This window comes from Nymphaea colorata, chromosome 10 (genome assembly GCF_008831285.2).
Source record: "Nymphaea colorata isolate Beijing-Zhang1983 chromosome 10, ASM883128v2, whole genome shotgun sequence".
In the NCBI taxonomy this organism is placed as follows: domain Eukaryota; kingdom Viridiplantae; phylum Streptophyta; class Magnoliopsida; order Nymphaeales; family Nymphaeaceae; genus Nymphaea; species Nymphaea colorata.
In genome coordinates this window covers 16,956,965-16,968,939 of record NC_045147.1, presented here as the reverse complement: position 1 = coordinate 16,968,939, position 11,975 = coordinate 16,956,965, and the positions used below count along the sequence as shown (strand labels likewise).

At 38.2% G+C, this 11,975-nt stretch overlaps 1 protein-coding gene across 1 annotated transcript; it reads right to left on the bottom strand.

The window, feature by feature from the left end:
- Window positions 1-852: 852 nt before the first annotated feature.
- On the bottom strand, window positions 853-11,189 carry LOC116262077 (DIS3-like exonuclease 2). The gene is made up of 7 exons (XM_031641135.2): window positions 10,660-11,189; window positions 7,054-7,550; window positions 6,908-6,961; window positions 6,730-6,798; window positions 2,299-4,596; window positions 1,871-1,942; window positions 853-1,790 (listed from the first exon to the last, which is right to left on the bottom strand). Exons 1-7 carry the CDS (start codon window positions 10,808-10,810, stop codon window positions 1,359-1,361), a joined length of 3,573 nt encoding a protein of 1,190 aa, XP_031496995.1. The 5' UTR covers window positions 10,811-11,189; the 3' UTR covers window positions 853-1,358.
- Window positions 11,190-11,975: the final 786 nt, after the last annotated feature.

Genomic DNA, 11,975 nt, shown 5'->3' with positions numbered 1-11,975 from the left:
GGTGTGGGAACTAGTGCCCTTTCGGGAGTAACATCTCTCGCCATATCGTGAGAGTTTAAATTAGTCAAATATATATATATATATATATATACCCATGATTGACTACTGGGATGGGCGATCTGCCGGATCTCGTGCTGACTCGACTCTTTTTAAGTGTTCAACCAGGCTGTCGATTATGTCCCATCAACCTATCAGCAGTGGCGGAGCCCGCCAGGGCCATGGCGCCCTAATATTTCTAAAAAATACAATAAGCCCCACAAAAGATTACGGTTGTCGGTGGATGTGTCATGTGAAGCATCCTCAATGTATGCATTCTTATTATCGATGCACAGTGAGGTTCCATGCACGAGAATACATTGTTGACAACCGTTTTTGTTATGAAGGCAGCCTTCTTCCGTAGACCTACATTATATCACCCTAAGTTTTATCATACAGGCAACCGACGCATATATATATTATTCTTACCTATCTCGCTTTTCCTGGCATTTGCTCTACTTTAATCTATTTAATTGTTAGCTACAGTTACATAGCTGAGAAAATTACTAAAGGCATGGGGTGAAAAAGGGATTTTCTTTTTTCCAAATTTGTATGATTACAAGCAACTGAATTCTTGCTTTTGACGTATCCAACCGTGGTTTCCTTGGGTGGTACAACTTAGTCGCAGCTAAACACCAAAATTAAATGGCACAAAAAGTTAAGGTGAAACGAAATATTATGCAAAATAACAGAGAGAAAGAGAAAGAGGCACACACACACACACAACGGTCCAAACTCCAAACACCTAATCGTCCAACCACCACCACAAGCAAATTGGTGAATAACCAGCTGAATAGATCTTTCAATGCATATCCGTTTCCAAATTAACTTTCAGGTTTAATTCAGAACCGCAACTAAAAAATGGTAGAGAATTAACAAAAGATGGACCGCGTAAAAACTCAGGCCCCTTCCACCCAAACAAAAAAAATAAGTGGGTGTCGTCTTGAACGTAAATGGAAAAGACCTACCCAAAAAATCAGGTCAGTTCCATGAGTAACAATGAAGCTACATGAAAAAGAGTAAAATTACCGCGGGCATAAAACCTCGATCCACCTTAGACCCCAGCCACTAAACACATGCCTTCAGATGACCAGATAAGACTAACCACCCAATTTGGCCCAGGCAGAACCAAGGCGACAAAATCTAACTATACAGAAGCTAGATATTTACATCCACCAACCTTGCCAGCCCACCCTGGAGAAGGAAAAACCTTTGAAACTAGCCCTTATCAATCCTATCCTACCCTCTTAATTCCTGAAACTAACTCCAGTTATTCTTGGATCTTCTGACCAAACTACGGTCTGGATAATTCAAGTTTATTTTCAAGCTTCCTTATGATAAGAACTCAAATATAGTTTCACTGCTATGTCAGGAGGGCCATTATCCCCTCCAATAGCATGAACTGACACCGGTACCTGTGACAGAACCTGCAACGTCAGTGGAAGTACAGCAGGCTCTGTTTCACAAGGTTTGGAACTTAAGTTTTCATATTCTGGTTTGGCTTCTTCCGTCAGACCGTTCTTTCCAACCTCACTCACAGTAACCTCATCGACCATTTCAGCCAGCACATCTTCATATTTCAACTCACTTGGGTTGACTATCAATGCAATGTCCTCAAGCACTCGAGATTTTCCAGGGTTACTTTTTCTGTGGCTGATTTTAGGTTTACGTAGGTCCAAAATAAGTGTAGATGTCGTCTCAAGCCAATCAACAATCAAGCCTTCAATATCATCGTAATATATCCTCCTTTCCATCTGCAATTACATTCACATATCCTAAGATGCATATTAAGAGGTAAGATGAATACAGGACCAAAGGAAAGAGCTCCACTTACAGCAACGTTGTTGACATAAACAGACATAAATTTTGGCCCCAGACCCAAAACTCTGGCTTCTGATATTAATGCCTGACAAGAATACAAATCATACATAAGATGTTCGCAAAGATTTGAGACCAGTACGAAATGAAAGAGATTTTTGTCTGTACGAATCACAAGTATGATGCATTCCTTTCTATTTCCAGGTACGTATGTATGTTCTTCACTTTGTTTTTTCTTATAATTTAATAATAGAAATCCACCTATTGCAAAATTTCCCTTAATTCCATTGACATCTGTTATTAGAGTTTTGCTTCATTGACAGAACATTCATTTTTATGTAAACATGTTTAGCATACATAGAAGCACAAAGTAACAAAAAGACATGCATCAGTTATTATTTATTAAAAGCACGAAATTAAAGAAAAGGGGGGAAGGAAGGTTACCTCTTTTTTCTTAAGAAGAGCCCAGAGGTAAACCCTCTCACTTGCATCCTGGGCTTGCCTGCTTGCTAACCTTCGGTCATTACAATAGGCAGCAATTCCTGCAAGTTCTGCTGTACGAGGAATCTTGTGTCTCAAAGCAGCTGCCATAAGCGCCCCCTTACCTTCTTTTGAATCTGCAGCCTTCTTATCAAAATGAAGGCTACTAAAATATCCTGACACTGTCTGACTGCACTTTTTATCAGACTGTACAAGCTTCTTCTGTAAAGCAGCAGCATACACCTCCTCAGCTTCAAGAACTGCAGTCAACGTCCGGTGCACTACAATGTCTGGGTACCTCCGCAGAGGTGAGGTAAAATGAGTGTAAAAGGGAACAGACAATGAATAATGTGTCCACTCATTCTCTCTGTTTCTCAACTGCCCTGTACAAAAATATGCTGCCAATTGCATTGGTTTTGAAGCATAGTTGACAAGAATATCAAATAACACAGGGTCATTCTCAAGTTTTTTCTGAATCTTCTGTAATGACATATGCAGCCTGCCAGATGATGAAGTATCTAATTCAAACCCATGCTTTCCGCAAAATGCTTCAAACTCTTTCAGTTTCCGAGAGTTAGGTTCTGGATGCCTCCGCAATAAGGCACAATCTGGATATGCATTGGATATGACTTTTGCAGTTGTCATATTAGCCAGAAGCATCAATTCCTCAACCAGAAAATGGGAACTAATTCTCTCATGGAGATTACTATCAAATGGCAATCCACATTCATCAAACAAGAGAACAAGCTTTGGGCTATCCAACCACAAGGCCCCATCTTTGAATCTCCGTTCCTTTAGGGTCATGGAAATTCTATTAAGCATCCGTACAGAATCAATAACATCCTTCCATTCAAACTTTCCATGCAACTCAGGCAACCTACTGTTGCCATTACTAAGACTATTGATGTCCAATCTCTCATCAATTATATCATGTGCTTGTTCATATGACAACTTACAGCAAGATCTAATTATGGTGCGGCCGATCCATTGATCAAGTATGTCTCCAACACGGTTAATGTCCCAGGTAATAGAAAATGCAAGTTTATCAGCCCCAGGATTAAGTGAACCCAAGTCTTCAGATAGCACTGGAGGTAGCATTGGTACTTTATGCTGCAATAAATAAACACTTGTTGAACGAAGCTGAGCTTCTGCATCTAAAGCCGTATCAGGCATTACAAAAAATGACGTATCAGCAATATGAACTCCAACTCTAATGATGTCATCAGACAATTTTTCAACAGACAAAGCATCATCAAGATCAGTTGCTGTTGAAGGATCAATGGTAAATACACAGAGATCACGAAAATCTTTTCTTTTCTCAAACTCCTCTGATGGAATCCTCCAAGGTAGCATTGGAAGACAGGCAAGCGACTCTGGAGAAAAGTCCACATGATGAATTGCATGCTCGAATAAAATAGCACCCTTTTGTGCTTCAATATCCGTACCTTTTCCCAAACTGTGTAGCACAAAGGCCTGCGGGAGAAAGCTTTCATCCTTCCAGTCATGGATTTTTGCAGCTACTAATTCCATTTCAACAGTGATGTCAGCTTTTTGCAGCCTTTCCTTAATGCAGCATGGCAAAGTCTTAACAAGGACCATCATTTTTGGGAGTTTCCCATCCATGGGTGTCAACTGAACATATTCCCTAGGCAAGGAACACATTTTACTGTTGTTCTTTCTAGATGATGGCCCAAGTACATCCTTTTTAATTCCTTCCCTAAATGACATCCATTGCCTAACACCAAGAAAACCAATAACAGCATTGCGTCTAGGAGACTGATCAATAATCGCAACTACTCTTCCAGTAGGTCTTTTAAAATGAAATTTCCTTACAATAGCTGCAAACTTTTGTACTGCAGCTGCAGCTCCATCTGGTTGACTCGTGTCATTTGCAGCCCTTGAAATGGCAGATGAATTATGTGGAAGATGTCCAAGGGTAGAATTCACGTACGTGAGACATGTTTCTGACCGTCTTGAATTTGAGACATATGTGACTTGGAGGCCCACTTGACTAGCAAGACTGCATTCCAAAGCATTTGAATTTGTATCCTTAAGAAAGGAGGAAGTTTGATCAGTCAGAAATTTGGCTGCTTTATTAGGATCAAGTTTCCCTTGCAGCACCTCGTCAGCTGATTCCATAGTTTCACATACAGTAAAGGAATCATCTTCAGTGGAGGAATTTGCCAGGACACTAGGTGATCCCTTTAATTTGGGCCAGGCGGCTACTGGATCTATGACAATTGCTACAACATCACCTTCTATCTGTACCATAATTGAAATCAGACAGAAGCATTTGTGAGAAATAATTGATGCGAGGATCTATATGACAAGGAGCATGTTTCTACTGATTGACATTCTCTGAACTAGAATTCATAGATGGTAGTATGTTGCAATGCATAAAAAGGCAGGCCACATGTGGAACACCTAATTGTCAGAATTTAACACTTAAGGCACAAAGCTGAACTCTAACTAAAAGCAGGAATAAGATACACTAGTTGAGAAATAGAAAAACCAAATTTCAATTACATTTACATACTCTGACTAAATAAACAAGCATGATTCAAAATGAACCAATGTTTGAAAAAACCAAGATCTGTAAAAATAAGGTAATATAAAGTAGAAATAAGCACATAAATCTGTGACAATCTTGAACTCTATACTCTCAAGATTATAGGATGCTACATAGTAAGCAGGATTCGGGACATTCTAGTTAACCAAATATGCTTCATAGGAGCAATTTAAATATTTTTGTATGTAGTCTTCACCAGTGTCACAGATATCGCAATATTTTCGAAAATATTGCGATACTAACATCAAAATAACATAAACGAAAAAAGGGAAAAATCGTGATATTTTGAAAAAGTTGGGGAAAATATTTATCGTGATATTATCACGAGCTTTTCGCGATTTTTTCATTTTTCTATTTTTTAGCATCGATAATATCATGGATTCAAACGTAAACTTAAAATACATTATTTTCATTATTTTTATTATCATTAAAACATTTCTATTATCCCTGTTATATAGTTTTATTTATGTTTTCCTATTATTTTCTCTTTTATTTCATTTATACCTACTTTTTTTTTCCTGAGATTTTCCCAAAAAAAAAAAACTTTGCCGATACAAACCTGAGAAAAATCTCGCCGATAAAAACCTGAGAATGATATTTGTGACACTGGTCTTCAGTGACCCTCAATGTCTACCTAACATGTTCTTCTTAGGTGTATTTTGCCTTTGTGCAATTGCTTTTCAGAAATTAATTTTAATTTTTTTTTGTCCAATCCCTCTGGCCTCTTCCCCCCATCCAAGTCTTTCATTCCTATCTATTGTAGTAATTTCTACGGATTAGACATGGTCTTCAAGCCTACTGTGCTAAAATTAAATTCAGGATCTCCTGAGATAATAAGGGCAACCCTTGTTTGTACATTTCAAATCTGGGTTAGTTCTACAAATGGAAAGAAGTAGTTTTGGAGGAGTTTGGAGAGGCAAATGGATGACAGTAGCATTTTGATTAAAGAGGAATAATAGTTGTGACAGAAATGACACATGGATTGGAATCACAGCACATCGGGATGAGTATGACTGCAACAGTGATGCAGGCATGGCACATTCACAAACAAGCTCAGGTAAAGGGACATGGATGTACACATGTGTGCTATAGAGAGAGCCAGTGCATGGACTGGAGGTATGTGCGATGATCTGTTGTCCGAAGAGTTACAAAACAAGGAACATAAGGGAGTGGTAATAGTTGATTCTCTATCTCCATTTATCTTCTTCTTTCATTCAGTTGTTTTCTTCCTACATTTCTCTCTCCTCTTTCCTATTCAGCAATCATCATCATCCTTTCGCTTCTTTATCTTCTCTCTCCTTCCCCTATTTTATGGCTACTGGTATATCGTTGTTCACCAAACATGGTCCTGAAGAGTTGATAGGAAAAAAAGAAAAAGGAGAGAGAAAGACAGATGCTTTGGAAGCATACTCAGAGTCAGCGTTTGACCAGACCAGACATAGGTCAAACTTCAAACAACTGCTTCAAGGGAGGGCATAATCAGGCCACATATCACCTTAGGGGCTTTTTTTCTTTTAGCTTCACCGAAAATGACTTGAAACACAATTTTCTATATACAAAGCTATCCAAATCTGACTTGATAGACATAGATCCAACTGGCATACCCGCATGTGCCAACAAGGATTAGTGTACTCATGTCACACACCCATGTTTCAAAAGTTGATGGTTCATAGTATACCAGTCTGTCATCCCCATTTCAAAAATTTGTACATCCTTACAGTTAGCTCTAGCAGCAAATGCCTCCACCCAGGCAAACAAGAGTGTATCCCATCATGATCCAGAAGCATTTGATTTATATGAAGTTCAAGAAGATATTCAAAGCATACCGCTCGGTTTTGAGCAGCAAATCCAGAGATGAGAACATCAATAGGCACCCCATCTATTGTGCAGTAAGCCTGAAATCACAGTGTAGAAAAGTGGTTACAAACTGCAGTTGTCAAACATAGAAAGATGAACAGCTTAGAACACAAGGGAAAGGAAAGGAAAACAAAGCACAGTATCTACCTCTATTCGATAATGAGCATTTACGCGAAAGGATGCCCTGAATGCATCGCCTCTCTGCCAATGGACACAAATAAGTAAAACTCACTCCAACGAAAAACTTATAGTTCAAAAAAGAGAAACAAATTCCATTGGAAAACAGAAACCACCTCCACTGCCTTATTAACATCCTGCATTGACCAGTAAGGCACAAAATACTTTCTTCCAGCTTCAGTTTTCTGATATGGAAGGAATCCATTGACTGGGGATGCCGGATTAAATTTTTCAAATGAGATTGGTGATGGACATGATCTGGAATATCCCTTATCAGAATAGTTCCCACACATACCATGTGCAGAATTGTTCTGGTGTGGCATACTTCGACAATCAATCTCAACTTGTCTCTCCTCAGTTATGTGCATAGATGGCAAAGAAATGAAAGCAATGTCAGATGCTTTAGGTCCTTCGCCATGCAACTGGATGGGATTTACAGCTGCATCAGACGATTCTAGGGATGAAAAAAAACCACACTGAAGATCTGAAGATTGGATTTCTTCCAATATTGGTTTACATAGAAGAGATGAGTCCATGTCTCTTCTTGCAGCAGAGGAAGATTCACCACATTGTGGCTCTCCTAATGTTGCCCCATCAGTTACTTCATTTCCATCTGAAAAAAGAGTATAGTGTCACAGGAAAGCCAAATCAGAACTTTCTTGATCACGTTGAAGGTAGAAACCATACAGACGTTAACAAAAAACTATGATAAGGTAATGTTTGAAAATTCACAACATCATCTAACCCTACAGTTATGCACCAGTCAGACTAAAAAAATTTAAAATGCCGACATTGAAAAACAAACAAGGATAAAAACAGAGTAATACACACAATTGAGCTTTTCAATGTGATAAACAATGTGTAGGACAACCAATTCATTCTCCACAAGAAGAATGAAACTGTCCACAATTAAGGTGTACTCAGCACATGTTGAATTACACAAAAAGGAACTTATATTCTTACCAAACCCCTCAAAAACTAAACAGCAGATGGTTATGCTGAAAACACAAGATGGCCTTGATTTACATCAACAAATAATGTCAAAAAAAGAGATAAGGGAAGTTCAACAGCTCGCACAATTGTTTTGGCACAATGAAGTCAATTTTTGGGCCAAACTCATAGTGCCTATATTTTTATCTCTTCCATGCATAGATGCAAACTAACTTGTAACTGTAGTTTAGAATCAAGTATTACCAAAAGCAACTCACATTTTTTGTTCTGGTTAAACGATTTAAGTCAATATGAAGTCAAGAAAAATGACAATTGAAAATTTGAAAAAATAGGAACACAAAAGACTTTTCAATGTCATACAAGAGTAAAGTTCGGCAACCTGATTTATACTTTTGTTAGTAAAAAAATAGTTCTCTTGCAGTATTATTTGCTCCAATCAGAAATTTTAGAAACTTGAAAAGATTTTGATAGATTTATCAATGAATTTTAACCTCTCGTGAAATTTGATAATTACCCATAGATATGTCACAACAGACAAGGACCTATTGTTCTTTCCTCAAATGATTTTCTTTTCTTCCACTTCTCTTAAAATCCAAGCTTGTTCTTGAAAGAAAGTAAAAAAATTTCAATCAAAAGCACATAAGGATAACAGCAAGACTACAGAATCTAAAACCCACATTCATAACAGTTTCAAATGGAATATGAACAACATTATCCATGTCTTCAAAGGGAGAACAATGAACTCAAGGGTCATACATACATTCGGATTCAACTACATTTAGGAACAGTGAATCCTAGGCAGCAAGCAGCCAAGCACATTCATATGCCATAAAAATAAGCTTGAATTTATCTTTCATGAGTATGTATGAGACACAGCTCCTTATGCAGGCCCAAGGATCATTGACCAATTAATTATTCAATGGGCACAAATGTTGAACATGTACTCCATCATTTTATCATTGGTTGATTTGTTCTACTACTTGCCTCATGCAGTGAGTTTAGGAAATAAACCATAGCTACGGCAACTGGTTTTGGAAGAAAGAGGGGAATTTCATATAAGAAAAAGGAGAATCTTCATGGACTGGCTTCCACCAATCGAAGTCTTACATATTTAAGATGGTGGTAAAGTGAGAGAGACCCACAACAAGAGCTCTGACTCATTCAGTCATCTTCTTCCATCAAATATGTAAGTACCTTTCTTCTTTAGTTGAATGAATGATTTGCTTTTAATTTACAAAGATAAACATCATCAGAATCGGTTGAAGCTAGAAATATAACCCATTTGAGTATTTCCTACCCAATCATAACCCAACCAACCAGTCCTTTGCTAAACTCCTAGACATTCATTCATTAGACAGAAAAACAATCTAGATACCATATGCACAATTGCACTTATACTTATTTGGTTAGAGTCCTTGGAATCAGGCTAAACTTCAAGCTAGATGTTATCTAGATTGTGTTGACTGTGCATAGAGGGGTTGGAAGTCAGTTTCAGGCAGCAACTTATTCTACCAGAGTGAGTTTTTTTGTTCTAACAAAATTCTCCATCAATGAGCAAAAGAGAAGAGGAAGAGCATGTAACCTAATGCCTCACTTTGGTTCACCATTTATGATGTTTGCAGATCCCATTGTCCATGTGACTACATTTCAACAGAATTATATGTGCCAAATCTGGGATACCAAAAAATGTCATTGGCTTAACATGCCAGCGCCAAGCTCATGCTAGTACCTAGTACCCTTTTTTTACAAAAAATAATAATAATAACTAGAAAAGGGGCACTACCCGCAATAGAAGGGGAGAGGCTTCAACATTGTGCAAGTCGCCTATACAGTTGATTGGTGAGTCCCCATAGCCAATAAGGTACAATATACAGTGGTTTTGTATATTCCTTCGTGCAACCATCTATGGCCTGTAATATATGCCTTAATTTGGTACCAACGCGTACTTACTACGAAATACTAGTTGATTGTTTGTGCTTTCCCCGTAGCTTTGTAGAAGGAGCATGAAAGGTAAAGGAGGTATCGCCAATTATTTGGAGGAACTTCATCCAAACATGGGAGCAGGACAAGAAATTTTGAACACGCACGCTTCTTCATTCACTTCATTAACTAACATCTCGCTGGAATATTCCACCACATGCTAGAACACGTTAACAATAAAAAACAGACAAAAAAGCGTCTTTAACCGAAGGAATGCATAATTGAAGAAGTACAATCCCTAAAAACCGAATGCCTATAGGACAAAGAATGCCGATAAGAGCCGGAAAGATTCAGCAGATAACAAGGCAGGGAAACATCAACAACCCACCGATAGAAGAAGTCGCCAGTAATCAGATATTCTGATCGAAGGAAACACAAATAGCAAAGACGGGATAGCTTCCTACCACCTACCGATAGACGACGTCACCAGTAATCAGATATTCTGATCGAAGGCAACACAAATAGCAAAGACGGGATAGCTTCCTATTAATGCCGTCGTTTCCAATAACCTACCGATAGAAGAAGTCACCAGTAATCAGATATTCTGATCGAAGGCAACACAAATAGCAAAGACGGGATAGCTTCCTATTAATGCCGTCAAAGAAATGCCCAGAAAAACCACTTCTTCTCTATAGATTCAGAAAGGACTTGTACAACCAACTAGCAACCCAAAGATCTTTTTGTTGTTGAACGTTCTAACATGGATCAATTCAACAAGGGAAACCAAATGAAAAGCTCCTCCCAAATATCCGACCTCCAGCACAAGAAAAAATGGAAAAAGAAAATATCACCTGAATTCTTCCCCGAAGAAACCAAACCACCTTGATTCTGCCGATTCCGCCGATTCGCTCGGCGCTTCTTCCGTTTTTCCTTCTCGCCTTCTTCGAACCTCTCAGCGACTGAGTCCATAAGACCCCCGTCATTCCCTTCGTTCCCCTTCATAACTCTCCCAAACAAATCCACAGAAAAGAGCGCGAAAGAAAAAATTTCGAAGCAAGAAGAAAAAGAACAAAGCAACTCCTCTTCGAAGTAAAACCGAAGAGAAGCAAAAAGGAAATGGGACCCTACTCTACGGTTCTCTCCACACGCTTCGATCAGTCTCGTCCAACAAAAAACACAGACGAAACCGGCGCGGGAGACTCTTCCTCCCCCTCTGAAACTCAAAAGGACATACGGCGTGTGGAAATGTCCCAGGAAAATGAGAAATTGAGAAAATAGCGAAAAGAGGGAGGGTCGTGGGAACAGGAGGTCGCCGTCATTGGTCGGTGAAGCATCACCGCCGAATCTATTTCTCTTTCCTCCACTCCACGTGATCTTGGCTTTCCCTCTTTTTCTATGGTCTCAGCAAATCCAGAACACCGCTTTTCCCTGTCCGGACTCCGCAACTCATTAATATCATTTCACAACAGTTCGACGAAATTAATTGAGGTTCGACTTTTTCTCCTTTTCTGAATTAAAGCGAAATTTTATTTACTATTACATAATTATTTTTTGAATTGAAAATAACAACAAAATTAAATTGCTCTTGATCTGGTGTTGTTGAAACCTTTCTCGCAGAAAAATGAACTTCTACTTGCCAATCATTTGTCAAAATAAAAAAAAAAATCACATTTTTTAAACCATGGAGACATGTTTATTATAAACCAAGCTACCAAACCTTTCAAATAAAACGACTTAAAAAAGGAACTCATGATATTTAAAAAAAACTACCAACCTTTTAGCTACGGACGCTATCTTGGTCTGATGTCTACGAAGAAAAATATTTTAGGACACGCAAACTCGAACATATACTTTCTTCTAAGTACCATTTATTATCATTTTATTATGATTTAATATTTTGTACTGTAACAAAAAAATTTCTCAGCTTTTTTTTTTTCGTGCTACCAATTGCTCTTAACTTTTAAATATCTCTATATTTTTCAGAAATAAAAAAAATATATGTGATACCTAACAAAATTAAAAACCTTTTAAAGAATAATAAAAGATAAATATGTATGTATAACTCCTCTCACCCTTGTAGTAATTGATAGTAGAGACGTATTTGGAAAAAATAAGGACCAACCCGAGCATATTTCTAAAACATTGAGTTCACGGGACCTTCTTCACA